Raw genomic sequence first — 26,646 nt, forward strand, 5'->3', positions numbered from 1 at the left:
AAGTCATAGCTCAGACAATCATCCTTGTCACCTAACAGGCAATGTGTTACTTGCTAACCTTTTTGAAATAAAGGCCACACAGGATAGGGCAGGTTGAATGAATTGTGACTATTGTCAGGATATCGGTAAAGACCTATATGATGAGCTGCCTATGTTCATATATTCATTTAACAGGTGGAATCTCTTTTAAAGATGGCATGATAGTAATTGGGAGCATACAAAGCAAAACCTTAAGTCCAAAGTAAAATTGCCATATGCACAAAATCTTCCATAATGCCTCATCCTGTTTACTTAGCAACAGAGACATATAATTAGATCTTTCATAACAAACAGAGATCTTTGCTGACTTTCTTGACACAACTGTATATAGTATACGCCAACAATGTCAGCTGGAGATGGTAGTCTAAACACTAAGGGTCAAGGACTTACAGCCATGGATATGAACGTTTCTTCATTAAATTAATCAATAGCCATTTATCTGTATTACATTTTAATCTCCAGCTTTTTCTGCTATAGTTTTTTTGATAGTTCCACAAAATTTCAAGGGAATGATGAATTAGAATTTCAAGTTGGCAGGATGTGATGATTTAAAACTTGAGTGCTAAACCCAGGCCAGCAGATCTGTCTGAGAACTGTATGTGTAGAATGAAGGACACTTTATTTTTGAACTACATTATGTTAAATCACCTCACTGTTGTTGAAGTTAAAAGAGCTTGAAGAATCCTGTTAAAAGTTTCGATTACAATTAGGCATCAGAACACTGAATGTGTGGAGTTTGCACATTCTCACCGTGTCAGACTGGGTTTTCGCCAGGTGCTCCAGTTTCCTCCCTTAATCCAAAGATGTGCAAGTTAGGTGGATTGGCTGTGCTAAATTGCCCGTAGTGTCCAGGCGTCTGTGAGTTAGGTGGTGTGGACATGGGATATGCAGGGTTACGGGAAAGGGTAGGGGTTTGGGTCTGGATGGGTGCACTTTGGAGGGGCGGTGTGAACTTGTTCGGCCAAATGGCCTGTTTCCACACTGTATAGATTCTATGATGAAATTCTATGATGATTATCACACACATTGCTGAAAACAACTCTAGAAATTACAGTTGTAGTCAAGTAACAATCAGTATTGAAACAAATATCGGTGTTGAAATTATGTTGGACACAATGTAACTAAAGAACATTTGCACAAAATGCCAGGAGAGGAAACGTTTTATTTTAAATGCATGGCTTCGCAAACACATGTACAATCTGATGTACAATATTATACACTGATATTGGGAGGAGGCAACCTCCTAGTGGAGGTAGCATTACTGGACAGTTTAATTAATTTAAGAAAAGTAAAGAATGAATATCTCCTGTTAAGTAGCTCATTTTTTGTTCCTGTAAGTCTTTGTAAATGCTTAAAGTGCGTTTAAACAGTTTTAAATAACTATTTCTGCATGACAACAATGACTATACTAAGAAGACAAAATTGATGATTGTAAAACACTTTAGGATGGCCTAAGACTAAAAGTTTGCTACATAAACACAAATTCTTTAATTCTTTTTAGTCTACAATTGTAAATTTAAAATTAATATAAAAAGGAAACCTAAAACTAAAATAATGGAAGCACATACTGTAAGTAATATCCTATATGTTTATTCAGGAATCTATGTTACATATAATTCTTACCCAAAGGTTTCATTTCCTCACTCTTGCCAATAAAAAGTGCAAAACAATCAATCTGATAACGATCAAGAAATTCTAAATGAGTTATCTTTTTTATTCAGGTATTGCTTTCAAAGTGGGACATGGTAGAAAAATGGGTTCGTCATGGACCTGAAACAACTGGATTTTACTTCATGCACAGGTAATATTGGCACCAATTTGTGCTTCTTGTCGGTATTAACATTTGTTTGAAAAACTGCAACTGTTGAAATTTCAACATTCGTGCTCTGATATGTAATAACCTCTCGCTATTGCACTTTACCACGAACCCACAACAGGCGTTGCAAAATGAGCAACTACAAAGCTGTTCTCCATCAAACATCACACAGCATTTTGTGCAAGACCAGCAAAAAGATAAAATGCTAAGATTCATATTGAAATCTGAACTCATCTGAAACTCTATGTTCTATTCAATTCAAAAATTAATTATAGTTCTTTCTCTGATAGATCATACACAACACTTACATGATAGACAGTTTGCTGAAAAGCACCCAATTATCTCTAAATTTTATAAGTTAGCAACGATTGGTTTGCGGTGATTTTTTTGAAAAATGTAATCTCTTTAAACAGTACCTACCTGCCCATACCAGCTGTACTCCAACATCATTGAATACAGGAAATCTTGACTAGGATAAGTTGATGAACTTTTGCAATCTAACTTGCAGACAGCCTCAAAATCACTGTTAAGTGACTGTGTTACCTTTCAAGCATAACACTCAGTCCTGTACCTACTACTTAGCCACAAATACAGCCACAATCAGAGCTTTGTTGAAGTGTTGGAATCTTAGTACTTAAACTTGTTGATAATGAACCTGAACCCATTATTTTGAGTCAATGGATTGAAAGAAATAGGGCAAAGAATGAAAGCCACAGGGCCAATTACTAACATTCTTTGATGTATTACTTGCTAGGACTCACCAAATCACTGTGTGTCTTTGTCCTGATCCCCTCTGTTATTCATTAATTATCCTGTATGGGTTAAGAGTTCAAACAGCTAATTGCATGGACACTCGTACTTGGTAGTAGGGATTCTTCTAAGACTGACACTTACCCCAACTGTGCCCAACCACCTTGTGCAATGCCAATTAATCCAATTCTTGGTGTTTTTTTGTACACCATCCCAGGTTCTTTTAATCTCTATTCTAAAATTCCCTCCGCAATGTCGAGAGCAGGGATTTTGAGGAATTGCCTGGGTCTATTTAATGATGGAATTCTTCCTCACCAATGGAGGCCATCCGCCACTAGCCCTGGACTGCTCATCCTCCACACAATGTTTCAAATTAAGGTTACCACTGTTCAGATTTCTCCTCGATCATGCAGTTGTCACATTGATTGTCAATATTCACTAACAATAGATTTAATTATGCAGAACACACTGTTCCTCATTCACACACCAACCTGTTCAAGTTTGAGCGATTTTTAATCTCAATTATTTTCTAAAATGCTGTTATTCAAAAATACATTACCAAACCAATATAAAATCTGAATATAGTTCAAATATTTAACTGCAAGCCTAGATCATCACAGTAAAATTATAATTAGCATTTTCATCCACATTCAAAAATTTAATCATTACAAAGCAGAAATTTTGCACTGTATTTTAAGAAGGGTTGTTTATTTGCCTCTATGAATGACTAATCTTATGAGGCAAATTGGTAAAATGAGTAAGTTGTGTAAATAAAGAATTGTTTTCCTCTGGTGGAGGAATCCAGAATGAGAGGGCATTAACTTAAAATTAGCACAAGGCCATTTAGGAGTGAAATCAGAAAGTATCTCTTTACACAAAGGGTATTTGAAATCTAGAAATCACTCAAATATAAAAGCCATGGCTTTTGGGTTAATTGAAATGTTCAGTATTGAGATTTTGTTTTACCTTTGCTAAGTATATTAGGGGATATGGAACAAGCTGGCTAAATAGAACTGAGATAATCACTCTGGTCCTGATTGAACAGCATAACCAGCTTAAGTAGCTGAGTGGCCTACTTCTGTTCTTACATTCCTATGGACTTTCTATTGATTGTACACTGCCTTTTATTTTACCCTAGTTAGACAATTTTACTTACCAAATAAATTCCAAAACTGCTAAGAGGAACTATATGGTAATGATTTCAGGAAGGATTGCATTCAAATCTAAGCACACTTGTCTTGACACATTGTCTTTCTCTATCATTGAGTGTTTATTTCCTAAAAGTTTATAACTTTATGTAAATCACGTAATACATTATTATTTCCACCACATTACTTAGGTTTACTCAAATTCCATTAAAAATCTATAAATTGATTTAAACTGTTGTATTCACACCATTACTTTTCACTTATAACCTGATCTAAAATGTCTTTTCTTTGTAGAGAAGTTACTTTTTGGAATTTTCATCTCACTTTAATGAATTGGTCACAAGGAAACTGGTTCGAACCTTCATTCACAAACAATGTTGTTGTCTAACTATTGGAATCCTTATTGGAGTACAAAATTAGTAGAAGGTTTTGAGTTTATATGTCTCATAGTATTTTGTAAGTCCAGAAGGAGTCCTTGGGTTTAATTTCCTCACTTACACAGAATAACTAGTACTGTGTGACACTGATTGAAAGAGGAACCATCTAACCGTTGCTATTATTGCAACTCTGCAGTTCAATCTTGAAAAAGTGCTAGTGAAACCATAAAATGCACTTCTGATAAAAGACAATATCCTAATAAACCATGCTGAGTGAGCTCATTTGTCCCACAAATTGGCGCCTGGCAGAATTAATTTGTAATGACAGACTTCACTTCAGACAGACAGTTATTTTGCAATGAAATGGAAGAGTTATTACTTAGTTTTTCCAGCAATAACAACAGGCCATTCAGGCCAATATCTCCATGCTGGTGTTTGTGTTTCACACAGGTTTTCTCTGTCACACCGTCATCAAACTGAAAAAGTATATCATTTCATTCCTTCCTCCTGAGTGTTTATCTAGCTTCCCTTTAAATGCATCTGTGTTAATTGTTTTTGTCATCGAAAGTTCCATATTCCTAAGTTCGAACATTTCTGTAATATGGGTGAGGAAAAATATGTTCAATCACCAGGGCTTAACCTGCCCAGCATCTATTCTAATGTCTCTCTATCCTTCTCACTACACTCATAATATGCACAAATTCTTTTTTCTACTGCCAACTAAACGGTACAACATATTTCCAGCTTAACAAACCATGATTAGATGATTATAGTCGAGCTTCATATGAATTAACAGCATTCTAAACACATTGAAAAATAGATGATGCAGATAATCTTTTCCACTAAGCTCATTGTAGTTAGCAAGAGTGAAGCATTCCAGCTAACCTAAGCATCATAAAGACTGGTTAAATAACATGTTACAAGAGTCTGAAAAGCAAAGGAAGAGGAGTCAGGGAGAGAAGAAATTCTCAAAGATGGCTACAAAATACATTGTAGGTTTTGGCATTCATCTGTAAGTGATAACTTTTCTTTGATGTTCACTGTATATTTGTTTTCTAACAAATCATCTAAGTGTACTGTATGTTACACATTCACAAGTAAAGAAAATTCTTGAAGTAATTCTCTGATGATTGCTGTTGCCAGATATTTGCAGGAGCATTACTGGTTCGTTGGATAAGGAAAGCAAGTGTAAAATGCAGGGATCTGTAAAAATCCTGCTGTCTCTACTGATAGCTCCAAAATATTTATGTTCATTTGATTTATATATAGGTTTCCTGTTCATAATTCAATTAAGTAATCATGTTTAAACGCATCTTCAAGTTAGTTTCTCAAGCTAAAATACCATTAGGAATTAGCTTCCTGTCACAAATCTTTTGACCTCACATTCTTACTGTTATGGTATTTCAGTACTTTTATCCTTGCAGTTTTGAAGTTTCAAAGGCATTTTGTGTCTGAAAATACATAACATTGCAGTTAAATCATTGCAGTATTTTAAAATAATCCATCAAATAGTTTGAGCACCAGTGGTTTCACTAAAGTGATACTCTGAACAGCCTTTGAAAATGTTAGTACGCTAATTATTTTTCAGTAAAATGTTCTTGTTTGAGGATTGGAAACAAAATAGAAAAAGACCCACTAGATTGTATCAGCTGAAAATGTCAATTTAATATCTCCAACATTTGCATGTTTGCCACAGTATACTGTCATGTTTAGGCATTAAACAACAAAGACATCAGAACTTTGAAACTATGGAATTCTGTTTCTCCAATACACTCTGACTCTACGAAGGGTGATGTACCACACTTATTCAAATGCAAACAGCTTATGTTCAGTTCTGCAGATCCAAGTCTAAGAGACCCTTGAATGTCTGTAGACATACTGATGGAATGGACTAATTAAAATTTCTATCATTTCAGTCATGATTTTTGCCTGCTTTTTCCACACCTATAGTTGTTTTAATAGTTCTACTAACAGTTTTATTTGTCTTCTTAATCTCTGTTACTAAACCAAGGTCCTTCATGGAATTTTCTCAATTTCCATCAATTTGTAACCTCCAGAAGAAGTGCACTTGAATTACACAGTTGCAAACTTTGAAACTGCAGCTTAGAACATAGAACATTACAGCACAGTACAGGCCCTTCGGCCCAACCTCACTGGGACGTTGTTGGATTTCATTGAAGCAGCTAAGGCAGCTGAACTATTACTTTCCAGGTGAGGATGCAATTATGCCAGGGTTGAATGAGATGTAATACAGCAGGATCATTGCAAGAGTGATAGAAGTAAAACGGAAGAGGAGTCCAGGAAGGAAAAGTTATACAGCTCAGTTCACAATGAGCCCCCTTATATAAGAAAATATATCATTTCATTGAAGGCAGTTCAGTGAAGTTTCACTCGGGTGATCCCTGGTATGGAGGAATTGTCTTATGAGCAAAGGCTAAACAGATTGGGACTGAACTCACTAGAGTTTAGAAGAATGAGAGATAATCTCATCGAAACATAAAGCATTCTTTTAGGGCTTGGCTGTATAAATGCTTAGAAGATGTTTCCCCTCATGGGAGGGTCTAGGACCAGACGGCATAGTCTCAGAATAAAGGGGTGCCAATTCCTTCTCTCAGATGGTAGTGAGCCTATGGACTTTCTTACTGCAGACAGCTATGGGGACAGCATCTTTGCATATGTTTAAATCTGAGATAGATAGTTTTTTGATCAGTAGGAGAAACAAAGGTTATGGGGAAAGGGCAGGATAATGGACATGAGGAATGTCAGATCAGCCTTCATCCTATTGAATGGCAGACCAGGCTTACGGGACCAAAAGTCCCACTCCTGTTCCTATTTCATCTGGTCATTTGGAGTAGTGATATACGGCTGAAATTACAGCACAAGTCTGGGTATTTTCTAATAACCTGTCCAAAGATGTTATCACACACCTCGAGCAGTTGAGACCTGAAGCTGGGCCTGCTGGTCCAGAGGTAGAGGCAAACAACATGGTCTATTTTTATCATATGTAAGACCATAATATTTTTAATCAACCTGTTCAGATATGTTATTGCACATCACTTGAACCTGGGCCTTCTGGCTCAGAGGTAAGGACTCCACTCAACACTCAACATATTGGATAAGGACAATTGGAGCTTTTTTCTCTTAATCATCCCTGAAGCAGACTTTATGCCTTTAGAATAGATTGATATTTCGCACATTATGACGAATGTTAATGACACTGAAACATACACGGGCAGGTGGCCAACAGTCTTGTCAAAGATTAGATTTTAATGAATATCTTAAATAAGAAGAAAGAGACAGAAAGGTTTATGAGAGAATTCTAATGCTTAGGGCCTTAGCAACTGAAGGCAAAAACATTAATGTGGGAGTGACGAAAACTGGGAATGTGCAAGGGGCGGAAATCAAAACTGTGCAAAGACCTCCAGCAGCACAAAATATTGTGTGCATCCTGCTGTTTCACTTACACTTGTCTGTATCTGAGAAATCCATTCTCAGTGACAGGTCTCCCTTTCCAGTTTCATTACTGGGTGTCACACCTCACTGGACCAGTGCTATAAATCTAGCCCCGCTATTCAAAGAGTTATCACAGAAGTTACAAATAATAGATTCTAGCTATAGGTAATCATTATTAACTGCTGATGTTTCACTTTACTGCAGTCACATAGACTGATAATAGGTGTTTCAGGCAGAGAGAAAGACTGGGAAGACGGGTTCAATGTCCTCAGGGGTGCTGAGATCATTCTTTTGGCTGTCAGAACTTGCTGCTGCTTGATCTCCCTTCTTCAGATGCTTTAATTTGCATGCAGGAGGTGCAAATCTCTAACTTATGAGTTAAAATCTGCAACTTACAGCAACTGATGAGGAGAAAATATTAATTTTCTTTCAGACTGTGGCGTCTTTTGTTTTAACTGCAGAGAAAAGAGTAGCATCTGCATTTCTGAAGTTTCAATTTGTTGTGACCAAATATTCACCTATTAGCTGCTCAGTGATTTGGGAGCCAAGCAAATTGCTGTTAGCAGGCAGAGGTTCAGAAGTTAAATCAGTTTTAATTTCTAGGCAAACGATCCCAGAAAGACCCTTAAGCAGGGTTTTCCCATCTCAAATTAAAATGGAATAGACGCAGGATGGAAAATAAATGACCTACTGACTGGTCTGCCACCCCTGTTCTTGACTGTGATGATTCTTCTGAGGAATGAGGGAGAGTCAATTGTGGAGGGAAGAAGTCACCTTCCCTGTTAACGAGACATGTTTATGTCATTAAGAAACTCATTAACAGCTTGATTTCTGACTTGTGGAGATTTGCATTGGGTCAGGCAGCCTTCAGAGACTCTCTGAAGCTGAGCAGCTCCAGCCATGCAGGAATAAGGGATGCAGCTTTGATTTGATTGAAAAATGGCAACTGTAGGCAAAATAAACAATCAAGCAGCAAGAAAGTCTTAATAATTCGGGATCATTCGGGAGGCTGAGGGGGTGATAGAGAGGAGTTACAGGGAGGTGGTCACACCCAAGGTACAGGAAAAAGGTCACTGGGTGACTGTCAGGCAGGGGAAAGGGAATAGGCAGACAGTGCAGGGATCGCCTGTGACCATTCCCCATAATAAGTATACCTTTTTGGATACTATTGGGGGGGGGGGGACCTACCAGGGGAAGGCCACAGCAGACAGCTCTCTGGCATTGAGCCTGGCCCTGTGGCACAGAGGGAAGGGGGAAGAATAGGAGATCAATTGTAGTGGGCGATTCAATAGTAAGAGGTACAGAGAGGCGGTTCTGTGGACGCGAACAAGATGAACGGATGGTATGTTGCCTCGGTGCCAGGGTCCATGATGTCACGGATCATGTCTTCAAGATCCATAAGGGGGAGGGTGAGCAACCAGCAGTCATGGTACACATCGGTACCGATGACATCGGGAGAAAAAGGACTGAGAATATGAAAAATGAGTACAGGGAGTTAAGTTGGAAGCTGAAGTCCAGGACAAAGAGGGTAGTTATCTCTGGATTACTACCAGTGCCGTGTGATAACAAGGTAAGAAATAGGGAGAGAGTGCAGCTAAACACGTGGCTACAGGACTTTGTGTAGGAGGGAAGGCTTCCATTATGGGGATAATTGCAGCACATTCTGGGGAAGGTGGGACCTGTACAGTAAGGACGGGTTGCATGTGAACGGGAAGGGCACAAATATCCTGGGAGGGAGGTTAGCTCGAGCTGTACGGGACGGTTTAAACTAGTTTGGCAGGGGGTGGGGAACTGGATTTATAATTCAGAGGATGAGGTATTAGGCCTTCCAACAGGCACAACAGGAAGTGAGGTGGTTAATAAAGAAATGTGGTTGATGGAGCATAATTGTGGACACCGAGATGGTTTGAGGTGTGTATACTTCAATGTAAGAAGTATCAGAAATAAAGCGGATGAACTTAGAGCATGAGTCGGTACTTTGAACTACAATGTTGTGGCCATTGCAGAAACTTGGGTAACTCAAGGAGTGGAATGGTTGTTGGAAGTTCTGGGATTTAGATGCTTTAAAAGAAATAGGGAAGGTGGGGAAAAGAGATGGGGGAGTGGCATTGCTAGTCAGGACGAGTATAGCAGCTAATGAAAGGCAGTTCAAGAATGATATGTCTACAGAGTCAGTTTGGATTGAGGTCAGGAACAAGAAAGGTGCAGTCACTCTGTTGGGGCTTTTTACAGACACCCTAATAGTTGCAGAGAAATAGAGGTGTGGATTGGGAGGCAGATACTGGAAAGGTGCAGAAGTCACAGGGTTGTAATTATGGGTAACTTCAACTTTCTAAATATTGATAGGAAACATTTTAGTTGTAATAGTTTAGATGGAGCGGATTTTGTCCAGTACATTCAGGAAGAATTCCTGGCTCAGTGTATAATAGACCAACATGAGGAGAGGCCACTTTGGATTTGGTGCTTGGCAACGAACCGGGCCAAGTGTTAGACCTGATGGTAGGAGAGCATTTTGCCGGTAGCGATCATAGCTCTGTAACTTTTACAATAGTGATGCAAAAGGATAGGTACATACAGCAAGGTAAGGTTTATAATTGGGGAAGGTTAATTACAATTCTGTTTGGCAAGAACAGGGTAGCATAAAATAGGAACAGATGCTGTCAGGGAAGAGCACTATTGAAATGTGGAGTTTGTTTAAGGAATGATTACTGTGTGTACTCAATATGTTTGTCCCAGCAGGCAGGGAAGATGCGGTCGAGTGAGGGAGCCTTGGTTCTCAAGAGAGGTCAAACGACCGGTTAAGAGGAAGAAGGATGCTTATGTAAGGTTTAGGAAACAAGGAATGGAAAAGGGTCCAGAAGGATACAAGTTATCCAGGAAGGAGCTGAAGAAAGAGCTTAGGAGAGCTAGAAGGGGACATGAGAAAACCTTGGCTGATAGGATAAAGGAAAACTCTGAGGCTTTTTACACATACATGAGGAATAAGGTAATGACGAGCAAATAGGTAGGGCCGATCAAGGGTAGTAAAGGGAATTTGTGCGCAGAGCCTAAAGAGATAGAAAATGGTCCTTAATGAAGACTTTTCTTCAGTATTTACAACTGAGAGGGACCTAGTTGTAGAGGAGGACAGTATGAAGCAGGCTGGTATGTTAGAGGACATTGATGTTAGTAAGGAAGATATGCTAGGAATTTTCAGGAAATTGAAGATAGATAAGTCCCCCGGGCCTGTTGTGATTTATCCAAGGATTCTATGAGAAGCGAGGGAAGAGATTGCAGGGCTTTTGGCGATGAATTTTTAGTTCTCACTGTCCACGGGTATAGGGCCGGAAGATTGGAGAGGGACAAAAGTCATACCCTTGTTCAAAAAAGGGAATAGGGATAACCCCGGAAATTACAGGCCAGTCAGTCTTACATCGGTGATGGGCAAATTATTGGAAAGGGCTCTGAGAGATAGGATTTATGATCACCTGGAAAGGCACAGCTTCATTTGTGATAGTCAGCATGGATTTGTGAGGGGTAGATCATGCCTCACAAACTGTATCAAGTTCTTTGAAGAGGTGACCAAACATGTTGACGAAGGTGGAGCAGTGGATGTGGGATACATGGATTTAAGAAAGGCATTTGATAAGGTTCCGCATGGATGGCTCACGCAGAAGGTAAGGAGGCGGGGGATAGGGGGAAATGTGGCAGATTCGATTCACAATTGGCTGACCCTTAGATAACAAAGGGTGGTAGTGGATGGAAAATATTCAATATGGTGCTCAGTTACGAGTGGTGTACCACAAGGATCTGTTCTGGGCCCTCTTCTATTTGTGATTTTTGTAAATGATTTGGATGAAAGAGTGGAAGGGTGGATTAGCAAGCTTATGGACGATACAAAGGTGGGTCACATTGTGGACAGTGTGGAGGGCTGTTCTAGGTTACAAAGGGACATTGATAGGATGCAGAGCTGGACTGAGAAGTGGCAGATGGAGCTTAACACTGAAAAGTGTGAGCTGATTCATTTTGGAAGGACAAATTTGAAAGCAGAATACAGGGTTAATGGAAAGATTCTTGCCAGTGTTGAGGAGCAGAGGGTTCTTGCAGTTCATGTTTATAGTTCCCTGAGAGCTGCCACCCAGGTGAATAGAGTTGTTAAGAAGGCATATGGTGTGTTAGCTTTCATTAATAGAGGGATTGAGTTCAAGAGCCATAAAGTTATGCTCCAGCTATACAAAAGCCTGGTTCGGCCTCATCCGGAGTATTGTGTCTAGTTCTGGTCACCTCATTACAGGAAAGATGTGGAAGCGTTAAAAAAGATGCAGAGGAGATTTACCAGGATGTTGCCTGGAATGGAGGGAAGGTCTTACAAGGAAATTTTGAGAGAGCTCGGGCTTTTCTCTTTAGAACGACGAAGGATGAGAGGTGGCTTGATAGAGGTGTACAAAATGATCAGAGGTATAGATAGAGTAGACAGCTAGTGACTTTTTCCTAGGGTGGAGGTAGCTTTTTAGGAGGGGACATAGTTTTAAAGTGAAACGAGGTAGATATTGGGGAGAGGTCAGAGGTAGGTTCATTACTCAGAGTGTGGTAGGGGCGTGGAATGCATTGCTGGAGAGGTTAGTGGAGTTGGCCTCATTAGGGGAATTTAAGCGGCTATTAGATAGGTATTTGGATGATAGTATAAAGTAGCGGCGAAGGTTAGATAGACATTGGGTTTAGGATAAAAGTTTGGCACAACATCACGGGCTGAAGGGCCTGTACTGTGCTGTACTGTTCTACGTTCTATGTTCTATGTTCTAACCAAGTCTTCCGTATTGTATCCTTCTGGCTCAGAGATAGGGACACCTCTCAACACTCAACATATTGGATAAGGACAATCACGTCTCCATGTTCCCTTGTCACATTGAATGTGAATATTCTCTTGTTCTATTTAAGACTGTATGCAGAAGACAGCCATTGGTTCAGGTCAGAACAAGATGAAATTCCTGATGTCCCACTCTCATTCACAAAGTCAGCCTCCACCCAATCATTGGGTGGCAGATCTTTGATAATCATTGAGTCACTGAGCCGATCAAAATCCCATTTCCTGGCAGACTTGAAACAAAGTTAAGGTGTGAGCCAAGATTGGTACTGCCTTCTGGTTCCTGCCTCAAATAGGAAATTCCAATCCTTTCATTCCAAAGTGACCTGCTTACCTCTCTCCTACTTGTCGACTGGGATAAGTGTGAATCTAAGCTTTTGTAAGGTCTAGAGCTGACTACATTGAGAATCCCTGAGTTATCTTCAAGGATATAATGTACTCCAGTGTTCTGGAAACCCTTGACCGTACCTCATGTAATGTCGATGAAAACAATTAGTTAATCCAAAAGCTACTGAAGGAAAAACATCACCTCTACAAGGACTAACTACAATGAACTGGCATGGTGCTTTCTGAAACATGTACAGGACTATTCAGTGCACAATCAGGAGGATCAAAGATTCTTGACATAGTCAAAAAGTGGAAGAGCTTCAGTCACATGCAAAGTAGGAGATGTTCTGAACACTGTACAAGGACCCAAGTCTGCAGGTTCACAGCATCACCAGTTCTTAATGTCAATGGGTCTGCACTGTTTACAGTTTACATTTCATGCCTTCTTCCCAGGATGAAATGGACAACCCTAAGACCATCCTGATAGGGAATGGACATGGAGAGAGATTGCATATTCATGGTGCAGAGGGTGTGGCTGGTGCCTGCAGACTGGGCATTCTGAAATTCATTTTCTGCTAGAGGACATAACAGCCTTTAAGGTTCAATGTCAAGTTTAACAATTTTAGAACATGGCTATCTTCTTTCATATCTATTACCTACCCTCGCACCGCAGAAGGTGCCATGGCATGGGTTGCTTTCAGTACAGCCAACTCATTTTTACCCATTCATAGTCACCATTATCAATTACCCAGCTTCTTTTCTTTCCTGTCTTACTCTCAACAATCCTGTCTCTCTCTCTCTCTCTCTCTCTCTCTCTGGACTCACTGTCCACCTGTCCGCTCACGCTTCCTCCTCACCCCCTACCTTCCATCATCAACATAAATACCACCTTTTCTGGTTGCTATCAGTTCTGAAGAAGAAGGGTCACTGGGCTTGAAACATTTACTGTGTCTTCTCTCCAACATACTGCCAGATCTGCTGATTTTCTCCACCAGTTTCGGTTTTTGAGTGTTTCAGATCTCTACATCATGTTTGTTGACCTGACCAAGTTACCTTGACACAGTTAACATTGGGATTCTTTGGAAGGTAATGAAGAAATTCAGTTGCCCTGCAAAATGTATCAAATGGTTTGTTAGTTCTGTGAGAGCATGCATGTACATGATGATAGTCTTCTGAACTAATCCCAATCAGTAAGGGAGTTAATGAGGGCTATATACTAGGCTTAACACACTTCAACATGTTATTTTTCTCCACCATTCTCTTGGGCTCCCATGATGATAATCCTTGCATTGATATCATATTTCACAAGGATGAGAAGCTGAACAATATTGGACAACTCCAGGCAATGACCAAGCTCTCTAAGGGCATATTTCACAATTTCCTATTTGCTGATGACTGTGCATTAACTACCATGCAGAACTAGACATCTACTGTGTGAACATGTCCTCTAATGCATGTGACAATTTCAGTTTTATATACAGCAACAGGAAAACCGAAGTACCAGTCTGCTTTCGAAAAGCCCTAGCTCAAATATGTCAGTCATTGATTAGAACCTACCATCAGGGGTTAAGTTCACTTACTTCAGCGATACATTCCCTCGAACTATATATATTGATAATGAGAAAGTTACAAGAATTGCCAAAGTAAACATTACCTTAAGAGACTTCAAATGAAGAGGAATAAGTCTGGCTTCCAAACAGTAGGAGATCTTAACTGTATACCTGTGCCATAGCAAGGAGCTCAACTACTTTCAGGTAAGCTGCCTTCAAAAGCTTCTGAAGAACAAATAGTGGGATAAATATCAGAAATTGAGGTGCTCACCTAAGCTGACAAAGCCAGCACCATGCCACGCTGAGATAGTCATGATTGAGTCAGCCCAGTCATTTAGCCAGAATTTCTGACTGCTGCTTACTCAAGTGAGTCTTCCATGGAGACCTTGACTATGGAGTACACTCTCATGGTGGTCAAAAGAAGCCCTGCAAGGACACTCTGAAGATGTTGCTGAAGAGTTCTGATAACAACCCTGAGTTCTGGGAGAAGCTCATCCAGGACAGTTGTACTTAGACCACCAACATAAAAAAGTGCAGCCTGCTTCAAAAACAAGAGGAATCTTCAGTTCTTCATGAACAGGTTGGGCAAGCAAGTTAAAATTTACCCAAGAGGTTCAATTGCCAACCTTTCCCATTGAATCCATAGGCTGTGATTTTGACCTACTCTTCTGAGCACAGTAAGAAAGCCTCTTTAATATGTATCCCATTGCTGGTGTTCTCTTGGGATGGTTAGGTTGAGGTGAGAGGGCAAGACCTGTGAAATCTTCTTCATATGGGACTAACTATTAACATATGCCTAAACCCTGGTGATAACACATGGAGACATATAGCTGTTCTTGTCTACATTTCGGTCAGAATAAGCTGAAAAGGCTGGGAAAATTGTTTCCATTACCTCATGGATTTATTCTGGACAACAGTTGATGTTTGGCAAAGGAAGGATTGCAGCAAGTATCATAGTTAAACTTAGTTGTCCACCTTTTGCCATAAAACCAATTAGAAACTAAAAGAGAAGTTGAGCTGTTTGTTCTAAACAGCAGTTATACAAGCGAGAGAAAATCTCCTGTCTTAATCAAAAATCATTCCCCAAAATTGACATTTTCTCAAGTTCTGGAAAACAGAAAGGCTGGCATTAAAGATGACCGTCTTTAATTATTCAGCAAGTTGCCTAATTCTTTTTCCTCTGTAAACCAGATTTATTGTGACATAATTTGATTCAAGTTCCTGAGGAAACTTACACTTTGCCTGCAGATTTGTTTAAATAAAACATATGAGAAATATTTCTAGCATTTACTCTTACTGAATTGAAAAGTGAAATTATCCACTACATTTCAACAAGATTGTGAAAATTAATTTGCAGGACTTAAAGTAATATTACATATTTAAACTGTTGCTGACAGTGAAGCTAACGAGTTTGTCATCCAGAACTGTTCGAGGCATAATGATAGTGAGCTCACCAACCATTTCAGGACTGTTTACAAATTTTTAAAACATGTTTCAAATAAACCAAAGTGAATACCTCAAAATTTAGAGAAGTTTGAACATAAATTATTGCATCTTGCTCCCACCTCCCCAACACTCAGTTTGCCAGACATTTCCAGGTTCTGTCTTTTAGGTTATCTGATCATATCTTGAAAATAATTAATGATCTTCCACTAACCTTTAAGATATTTTTCTTTCTTATTTCTATTTTACCTGTTCATCATTAACCTTGCTGCTTGAGCGGAGGACAGCTTAAAGAGGCAACCAGGCCTTTCACTGCTCAATATTACTGAAACACTACTGTCATTCCTGACAGGCAGTCGCATGATTTTCCTGTCTTGAATTTGATAGGAAACAAATCTCTCCTCTATTAAAGCTCCACCATGTGGCCCAATAAAGAACTTACAAAACTCTGCCTGTTAAGTAAGACGGTCGATTCTGATATAAATTTAATACATGCACAGAAAGCTGCTCTGACAGTCTGATTAATTAACATTTCTGCCCCCACAGCTTTTACAAATTCCCCCATCCCACCCCTTTTGATTAATTCTGTAAATTGGGTTTACCTGCTCTCTTCAACTAAATTTCAAATGAGTCCAATTTTTAAAAAGAATCATTAAAAGTGGAAGAAAGAAGTCTTTCAAGTGAGTTGATGGAAGTTGGAATTAATAGATACTTAGCCTGAAATAACAAGTTGTTCTGAGGAAGGATCACTGGACCCGAAATGTTACCTCTGATTTCTCGCCAAAAATGCTAAGCTTTTCCAGCAATTTTTGTTTTTGTATCTGATTTCTAGTATCCGTAGTTCTTTCAGTTTTTATGTTGTTTCATGTTGTTATTGGACCAACCAGTTCAAATCTCTCAGGAATAGTAGAATATTCACCCAAACAAATGAACAACCAAAATAATAAAGTGTGAAGCTGGATGAACACAGCAGGCCAGGCAGCATCTCAGGAGCACAAAAGCTGACGTTTCGGGAACAACCAAATAATTTGTGAATAAAAGCAAGTCCAAGCCATTGCATCCACCAGTCTTTGGAACATACTACCTAGATACATGGCAACACACCAGCACTCAATTCAGTTGGCATATTGCTCATTTGTGTGGTACGCAAAACAACTTCTTTTTTGCTAGCAGCATCGTGAGAACAGAATACATTCATGTGCACACTGCAAAGTAGCAGGATGAGATGACTCGTGTTGCCTGTTGCTAAATTTTTTAAAACACCTTCCTTTTTAAAGGAGGCATAATTCTTAGGCTAAAGGGATCAAGGGTATGGGGAGAAAGTGGGAACAGACTTAGATGATCAGCCATTGTCATACTGAATGGCAGAGCAGGCTCAAATGACTGAATTGCCTACTCCTAGCCCTATTTACTATGTTTTTCTGTCTATGTACATTTTAAAATATTAATTTTAACAAAAACAAATTATGATATGGTTTGATTTGTTTTGTCTCACTAGGTTTAATTTTTTTCTGACAATCAAATGAAGTGATGTTTTTGAACTAAGCTGGCAAGAGCTAAGTACTGGTATTAACAAGGTTCTTTATTCCCCTTTGATTTTAATTATGCCCTAAACTTTGCATTATTGAAAAGAGCTCCAAACTTCAGTCAGTTATCAGTAATAGGATTAGAATATAAGTAATGAACTGAAGACTTTGGGGGAGGAGGTATTTAAGGAGCCACCTGTTACAATGAGTAGTTAAAAATGTTGCTGAGTTTAATAAGATCAGTAATGTCAGATGGTAAATGAATTTGGAGTCTTAAAATACCATGAAAATACAAGCAATACGGAAAGTTTTCAACTTACTTGAATACTTAGCTCATTTGGTAAAGCTGACAACCGGCTCTGCTGCTCCCAAATATTCAAAATATGCGCTTTCAAACATATCAGAAAGAGCCGAGTTCAATGTGTGGCTGGTAATGTTGTAAAGCTGAACTGCTTAACTCAATATTTCACACACTATCTTAAATAAATATGATGTTTGTATTAATAGTTCCACAATTATTATAATACAATAACTATTTTCCATGGTTAAAACAATGATTTGTTCAGTTGAGCATTTGCAAATAATATCAAAATTATTGCAAGCAAAAGGCCCTAATAGTCTTGTGCCACATTTCACAAAAAACTCAAATGCTCTGTGTTTGGCCTGACTGTGCCCTCCTGATGTTATGGGCCATTAACGTGTCATATACCTGCTTTCTGTATTTGTGGTATAATAACAGTTGCTTGTCCAATGGCTTTCCACTACAGGCCTTCAATACTGCTCTCCAAACATCATAAATTCAATGAGAAAAATATACCACTTAACCTTTTAGTCTCCTTGGTCTTTCTGTCTGAGCAATGAAGAAAATTGCTGAGCTCAACATGATCTACACTGTCAAGAGGTAAAATTCATATCGGAGTCTTAAAGCATCATTTAAATGCAAAACAGTACAGGGAGGTTATAATTTAGTCAAAATCTTCATGTGATTTGGCAAAACAGGTAACTACTTATCTGTTCTGTTCTTCCCACTAAAAAATATCTACCTTACAAAGACACGAGGATTAACAAATTGCAAAAAGTAACTTAAGTCCTTCCCATTCTATGAGGAGCCAAGTAAGGAATCTTGGTGCCACTAAACAGAATAAAATCTCATGCTACCTCTCTAATCCACTCACAGGATGGTTAGGAAGCATCTGCAGATTGGATGGAAAGGATGCTGCAAGGACACTTTGCATGCAGGGACAGGCACCAGGCTCGTGGATTGAAACAGGCTGCAGTTCAAGGACAGTCACTGACTCTCCTAGCTCTTGCTCACTTCGTACCTACATGCATGCTCACAGCATCCATGCCTGGTCTTGCCTTGTCTGTTAGTGTATTGGTGTATCTGTCAGAGCCTAAAAGCTCTTAGTACTGCTGTATCAATGCACAGATAGGCTGATTGTCATGCCCATTAGCAGGAATCTGGTGATGGTGGAAGTATCTTGCTGTATGGAACACTGAAACATCAAACTAATACCTACAGCATGTACCAGTTGCCTGTGCAGCAAACACATGCTATGGTTACTCAAGCAAGTGGCCATGTCAGAAGTTGGGTGAGGGCTAATCCTTGGTCAAGTCAAGGTAAGTCTGCTGTCTGTCAAGGGGGACCAACACCAGGCACATTTTGCCCACAGTCCAAAGGCTTGGTCACATCAATGACCCACTTGAGCCAGTCATGGCCAGGGTATCTGTCCAAAAACAGCCAGTGAGTGGGCAACTGTCAATACTATAGGGCTATCACAAGCAGCCAGGGGAAACACATATTACCCTTAGATGAAATACAAGATCCAGGCGACAAGATCCTGGCAGCAGCAATCATTTGTACCTTTTCTACAATGTGGTTGCCCAAGAAAGGTGTGGTGGAGTCTGGATGAACCATTAATGAAGGGAGGAGCGGTAGATTGTGTGTGAGAAAAGTCACTGTGGGACGCAACATTCCACGTACTGTGAATCTGGGTCCAAAAAACAATTTAACTCAAAATGGGAAAATGTTGTCTTGCAGTTACTTTACAGCTTATTTAAAAAAATTCACATACATGCACTTTGTCAAACTTTCTCATTTTACCAGACCATTCAGTTAAGTTAGAAACCTTCTTCTACAATATGACTTTGTTTCTCTTTCACTTTATTACTGAGCTTCTTAAAAATCTTTGTTGAATCACTTCAATTTCATATCTGTACAATTCATAATGGCTTACACAGCTAAGGGACATTATTTAACAGACTAGAAAAGGCTGGATAAATGACTATTTACATCAAAACAAGATTAATGTGTTAAAGTGAAACTGACCCAAAATTAGAAACCCTTCCAATGCACTGAAGAGCTGAGCTAGTAAGACTTCATTTGTGTGGCTGTAACAGACATTCAGAAGAAGGAAACTGTATGATTTGTTGTTTGATATTGATTGAGCCGGTGAAGGGCACAGTTAATTGATTTGTGATCCCAGAAGTAATGTGTTTTTAACATTGTGAGATTAGTAGAATGTTGACCAGCCCAGGTAATCCTTTCCGCACAATGAAAATGGTCAAATTATGCCACACAATATACCATCAAATCCTTAAGGTTATCCTACAAATCAATGTTTTTTTAAACATTCAATTATGAAGTTAATTCTACAAGTTCCTATTTCATTTTTTTTCCTTGAGAATGCCTTCTGAGTTCTGAATTTACCTATTGTACTTTGTCCAATAAATAAAGATAAACTGTTTCTTGTGGCAGAAAAGGCAGCAACCAAAGGAGTCAAATTTATGGTGATTAGCAGAAGTTTTGGAGGTGACATTAGGCAATGTATTTTCATGCTTCAGTTTTGTAACATGGAATGCATTTCAAGAAATGACAATGGAGACAGAATCAACGCCAACCTAAGATGGAAAAATGTCATAGGGCCATGGGGAAGGAGCAGGGAACATGACTGATTGGGTTCAACCAAAAAGCTGGCATCAGCATGATTGGTTAAATGGCATTCTTCTGTGCTGTAACTATCATAGAGTTAACCTGCATCATTGACAGTTATACTTTATACAACAGGCCAGATAAGATCTTTGATCTGATGCATTTCACTAAAAGCTGAGAGGAAAAGAATTGAATTAAACTTCCACATATCAACACTCACAACTGTAATGGAAAACACTCCAATTTTGAAATTAGTTGGATCGGCATTTTAGATAATTAAATATTTTTAGGTACCTATATATACATTAAAAGTATTAGATATCAAAAGAAATATAATAAATTCATGTTTAAAAGATGGAAAGTGTTTGAATTAAGAGAATACCAGAACTGGCTAAATGGATTGAACTGCTCCTGTAACACTATATATGAACAACTAGATATCTCAATGCAGAAGGCTGAATTCTCTGAATTTTGTAATTTGTAGTGCTCACTAACGACCTTGGAGAAAGCAGTCCACAAAGTTTTAGAAGACTTGACAGCATTGATAGAATCTTTTTAAAAAATGTGACTTACAAACTATTTATTGTAGCACTACCATGCTAGCAGCTAGGAAATCATTATCCAGTCTAAACAGCAAATCAAATTGAAAAATCCTCACCGACACCAAAGGAGTAAATAAAAAGCTGGAACTATAACTTGTATATAAATCATTGCACATAAAGCAAAATAAAGACTGCAATAGATGTATAGATTAAGTGAGAAATAAGAGAACAATATTTTAAAATAGATTAAAATTCCGCAATTTTAATTTTTTTTGTTGTGGATGGGATTCCATGCTGTTTAATTTTTTTTCAGGGTCAGACAGATGGTTCAATAATAATTGTGGCCTTGTATGCTGTTAAAATCACGGTTACTCTGAATTGAACAAGGTTCAATGGCTTCATTAGTTTTTATAGCAAAGACAATGTGTAAATAGTTGAATTTGATAACAAATGAATAATTACACTCATAAAGACAGCAACAAGAAGTCTGCGTGGAAGAGCATTGTGTCACTGCTAGCAACTTTTGTATTTCAATGTGGAACTACACAAGTGTGGTCACCAGATGTGGCTATCAATTCTATGTGATAATAATGGCAAGCAGTGACAACTTGAACATTATTAAGACTACAAATCCCAGTTCATTAAGATAACTGTGTGAGGATTCAAATTTCAAATGGAAGATGTTATTGCATGGAGTTAGGAAATTGGATGTGACAATATAGTGTGGAGTTGGGGAAACACAGCAGGTCAGGCAGCATCATAGGTGCAGGAAAGTCAATATTTTAGGTTTACACTCTTCTTCAGGATGTGAGTCTGTCTGAAATGCTAATAATAGACGTAAACATCCTTATCTGGCCTGTTGAAGAAAATGTAATTCCATTACCTTAACTTTAATGCAGACTCAACTCTATTTATATGTGTTTATCTAGATGGGCTAAGGACGACTATGCTGAATGCAGAGAGGATTGACTTAATGATACATGTAAACCTTGAAAAACAGCAGAAAGCCGAGGACAGACATTATGAAAAACAAAGTGAACAAAAGCTGGCCTTAACAGATGAGAAATAGTAGTCAGCACAACTGATAGAAACATGGCATGTCAATGTTATTAGACTACTTGTTGTTGCCAAAGAATAGTGGCAAAAAATACTTGTAAAGTTTGGCATAGTCTTGCCTGTCTTTTGACAACCTGCTTTCACTTCAAAAAGTAATGAGGATGTCTGTGATGTGTGGGTTTACTTTTACTTTTTATCACTATACTGTGCTGGCATTACTGATTGATTTATCCTGTTGATCTACAAAGTTGTACACAGACTGCAAATTTCCTTCAGTGCTAGAACAAAGTCTTTATGATACAAACCTTTAATGTCCACGCACCATTGCAAATAGAATTGCAAACCAGCATTCTGGAAAGTGTTTCCAATCTTACATTCAGCAATCTCTTCACATTGTGGCAAATTAAACCATTGCACTTCTGTATTAGATATATATAAAAGAAAATTGAACTATCATCTAGAAGTTTGCACGTTAGTCCCTGGATAGTCTTAGGGCTTTTTGCACTTTCTGCCAACACTTTCTGCCAGCAAGTGTGCCCCAGACCAGTACCTCCAATTGCTCTCAGCCAAATGTTTCAGGAATGGTATCATACGCTTTGGTGAAAGCTGACCAGTATTTGCAATGGTACATTAGAAGTAACACCCCAAGCCCAAGCCAATTCAACATTCTAAGTTGGGACATAGCATTTTAGATGGCCAAATGGGCTGACATTTTCTTTTTCAAGTTCTCTGCATCGTGCCTTAAAGCCACTCCAATGAAGAAGGATACTTCATTGATGTTAAGGTGGCTTCAGAGGCATGCATGTCAGTCTGAGCTTCACTGAGAGCTTTCAAAGCCATAAAGACAGGCATCTTGTAAGGAACCTGCTGAGAACTTCCATTTAAAATGTGAGGCTGGATGAACACAGCAGGCCAAGCAGCATCTCAGGAGCACAAAAGCTGACGTTTCGGGCCTGGACCCTTCATCAGAGAGGGGGATGGGGGGAGGGAACTGGAATAAATAGGGAGAGAGGGGGAGGCGGACCGAAGATGGAGAGTAAAGAAGATAGGTGGAGAGGGTGTAGGTGGGGAGGTAGGGAGGGGATAGGTCAGTCCAGGGAAGACGGACAGGTCAAGGAGGTGGGATGAGGTTAGTAGGTAGCTGGGGGTGCGGCTTGGGGTGGGAGGAAGGGATGGGTGAGAGGAAGAACCGGTTAGGGAGGCAGAGACAGGTTGGACTGGTTTTGGGATGCAGTGGGTGGAGGGGAAGAGCTGGGCTGGTTGTGTGGTGCAGTGGGGGGAGGGGATGAACTGGGCTGGTTTAGGGATGCAGTGGGGGAAGGGGAGATTTTGAAACTGGTGAAGTCCACATTGATACCATATGGCTGCAGGGTTCCCAGGCGGAATATGAGTTGCTGTTCCGACTGGGAGGTGCAGTTGTTTGTTGCTTTGCAGAACACCTCCGCTCAGTTCGCAACAAACAACTGCACCTCCCAGTCGCAAACCATTTCCACTCCCCCTCCCATTCTCTTGATGACATGTCCATCATGGGCCTCCTGCACTGCCACAATGATGCCACCCGAAGGTTGCAGGAACAGCAACTCATATTCCGCCTGGGAACCCTGCAGCCATATGGTATCAATGTGGACTTCACCAGTTTCAAAATCTCCCCTTCCCCCACTGCATCCCTAAACCAGCCCAGTTCATCCCCTCCCCCCACTGCACCACACAACCAGCCCAGCTCTTCCCCCCCACCCACTGCATCCCAAAACCAGTCCAACCTGTCTCTGCCTCCCTAACTGGTTCTTCCTCTCACCCATCCCTTCCTCCCACCCCAAGCCGCACCCCCAGCTACCTACTAACCTCATCCCACCTCCTTGACCTGTCCGTCTTCCCTGGACTGACCTATCCCCTCCCTACCTCCCCACCTACACCCTCTCCACCTATCTTCTTTACTCTCCATCTTCGGTCCGCCTCCCCCTCTCTCCCTATTTATTCCAGTTCCCTCCCCCCATCCCCCTCTCTGATGAAGGGTCCAGGCCCGAAACGTCAGCTTTTGTGCTCCTGAGATGCTGCTTGGCCTGCTGTGTTCATCCAGCCTCACATTTTATTATCTTGGAATTTCCAGCATCTGCAGTTCCCATTATCTCTGAGAACTTCCATTTGATGTGTGGTAAGCAGAAAATCTGACCAAGGTCTCTCTTGCGAGAATTGAATGATCCAGTCTAAATGGAACAAAAGCTGAAATTGCTGGAAAAACTCAGCAGGTCAGGCAGGATCTGTGGAGAGAATTCAGAGTTAATATTTCGGCGCCAGTGAACTTTCATGAGAATTCCAGTCTGAGTGGATTTGTGGTTGTTCAATGACCATGTTTTTTCTGCACCACCATACTCTTCCAAATGTAAGTGTGCCTTTACAACGTCTCCAGGTGTTTAAGTTTATAAAACAGCAAAAGTGAAGAGCTGCAATGGACTCATTTTTGTTCCACTTTTTTCAATGTTTCTTTTTGATCATTATGTTGAACAGTGTCAATATTAGACAGCAGGGTCTCCTTTAGTGCACAGTGTCAGTGTTGAGGAATTCTGAATTGCAATAGCAAAGAAGCAATGATTCATGATCTATGCCTGTACCCATTCATTTTGAGATAGGTACTGCCACAAAATGGGTCTATTCACTCATCTGCGTGATTAAATGCAGGAAGTAGTGTCTCTAGCTCTGGCTTTCTCTTAACAATACTGTCAGCACAGCCTGCAAACAATAAGTGGTGTTGACAACGATGTTTTCTGACCATATGGTACAGGCAGCCAGTTTTTATCTTGTTCTACGTAAATGTAAATCGAAGTGTTGTTTGCAACTAAACCCCATATTCTCCCATAACCCATAATCTCCAAAATCTATTGATTTATGCTGGATGTTTATGGCTGGAGTCTTACCAGCTGCATTGGGGTAGTGCTGGAGTCAAGAAGTAGGTAAGTTTTTTAAGGATGGCTCATTTGGTCAACCACCTCCTCTTGCCTGAATTGAGAAAGAAGCAAATGCGAATGTGAACTGACATTCACAGCTAGTCAATTATTGCTAATATCATGGCCACTACAAGGCCAGGTTAGGTGTCACTGTGACCTTACCAGTACTTTATGCTGCAGGCAAATCCTGACAGACCTCTGAATGCAGTCGCCCACTGTAAGGCCTGAGAGCCAATGAGAGCCCCTGTATTGCAATCCCTATTCTCCTAATTACCCACCATGCTCCACCATCGCATCTTGGGCAGTTAGTGGTATAGCTGTTGAGTACCTACCACAATGTTTGCCTTTTGCTGTGTCTAGGAATCACTTTCAATAGCACCTACCTAGTCAGAGAGAGTCTCCTGCTTGACACAGCCGTATGTTCTTCTATCTGTTGTGTGATATACATCTCTTGCAGTGGGATTGCTGACAAGGCAATGCCGAGTCTCTTTTGGCCCCAGTTACCAGGTAATTGGCACTAGTTGGCTACGTCCTGCTGTTCGTGCAGAACTGCTTCTGTTGTTTACTGAACTCAGGCAGGATTTGACAGAGGAAGACCATAACGCCATAAGACATAGGAGCAGAAATTAGGCCATTGAGCCCATCGAGTCAGCTATGCCATTCAATCATGTCTGACAAGATTCTCAACCACGTTCTCCCACTTTCTCCCTGTAACCCTTGACCCCCTTGACAATCAAGAACCTGTCTCCATCTTAAGTATATTCAATGACCTGGCCTCCACAGCCTTCTGTGGCAGTAAATTCCATAGATTCACCCAATCTTTGGCTGTAGAAGTTTCTCCTTATCTCCACTCTAAAATGTCTTCCCTTTACTCTCAGGCAGTGCTCTCGGGTCCTAGTCTCTCCTACCAAATGGAAACATATTTCCCAACATCCACTCTATCCAGGCCATTCAGTATTCTGTAAGTTTCAGTTAGATTCCCCTTCATCCTTCTAGACTCCATCAAGACTAGACACAGACTCCACAAACATATCGCGTATGTTAAGCTTTTCATTTCAGGGTCCATGCTTGTCAACTTTCTCTGAACCCACTCCAGGGTCAGTAGATGTTTACTGATAGATGGAGCCCAAAACAGTGCACAATACTCCAAATGTGGCCTGACCAGAGCCTTACTAGAGCTTCAGAAGTATATCCTTGCTTTTATACCCAAGTTCTCTCAAAATAAATGCCAAAGTTGCATTTGCCTTCTTGACTACTGACTCAACCTGCAAGTTTACCTTGTGAGAATCCGGGACTAGAACCCCCGAGTCTCTTTGCACTTCAGACTTCTGAATTTTATCCCCATTTAGAAATTAGTCCATGCTTTTCTTATTCTGACCAAAGTGCAAGGACAAACTGCAGATGATCAGCCAACTATTAACAGCAAGATTGGGACCTGCTTGCGGCCTCAACTTCTGTAAATGGTTAAAGGCAGTGAAATTCCTTCTGAGATACCTCAGTGATTTCAATGCAACGCAAAGGTATAAAGGTCTCAGCCTTCATCATTGTGAATTGTTCCATTCACAATAGCAATTGCCTATAGTTCACATTGAATTGTAAGTAAGTAAGCAACAGTGACAAAACAAATATTCTGTCAGAACTTTATTGAGATTAGCCAAGCTGTTTTCAACTGGGACTAACATCTGTGAGAGCAAACAAATACATAGCCTTTAACACCATCGGTCAGCCATATCTCATTGCTCCAGGGTGCACTAAGATGTGAATTAAATTTGGAAATAAACAGTATATATTGTATATCAAGTATATATTATAAGGTATTCATCCCTCAGACTCATTCCTAATAACTGCAGGTTGCTGTGCTTTTAGCTCCAGTATGTGAACCATAGCTTTATTGCATTTCTA

The 26,646-nt window shown here is 39.9% G+C and overlaps 2 protein-coding genes across 2 annotated transcripts in view; one reads left to right on the forward strand and one right to left on the reverse strand.

Moving 5' to 3' along the window:
* Positions 1–2,343, reverse strand: part of LOC125460784 (transcription factor EC) — an 84,916-nt gene extending 82,573 nt beyond the window's left edge. Inside the window, exon 1 of the mRNA XM_048548696.2 lies at positions 2,276–2,343. Within this exon, the coding sequence (XP_048404653.1) occupies positions 2,276–2,305 (30 nt within the window). The 5' untranslated portion in view covers positions 2,306–2,343. The remainder of the gene's footprint in view (positions 1–2,275) is intronic.
* tes (testis derived transcript (3 LIM domains)) overlaps positions 1–26,646 on the forward strand; it is a 180,583-nt gene that overhangs the window by 57,277 nt on the left and 96,660 nt on the right. The window contains exon 2 of the mRNA XM_048548693.2: positions 1,761–1,840. Coding sequence (XP_048404650.1) covers positions 1,761–1,840 — 80 coding nt within the window. The remainder of the gene's footprint in view (positions 1–1,760; positions 1,841–26,646) is intronic.

Source organism: Stegostoma tigrinum, chromosome 18, assembly GCF_030684315.1.
Source record: "Stegostoma tigrinum isolate sSteTig4 chromosome 18, sSteTig4.hap1, whole genome shotgun sequence".
Classification (NCBI taxonomy): domain Eukaryota; kingdom Metazoa; phylum Chordata; class Chondrichthyes; order Orectolobiformes; family Stegostomatidae; genus Stegostoma; species Stegostoma tigrinum.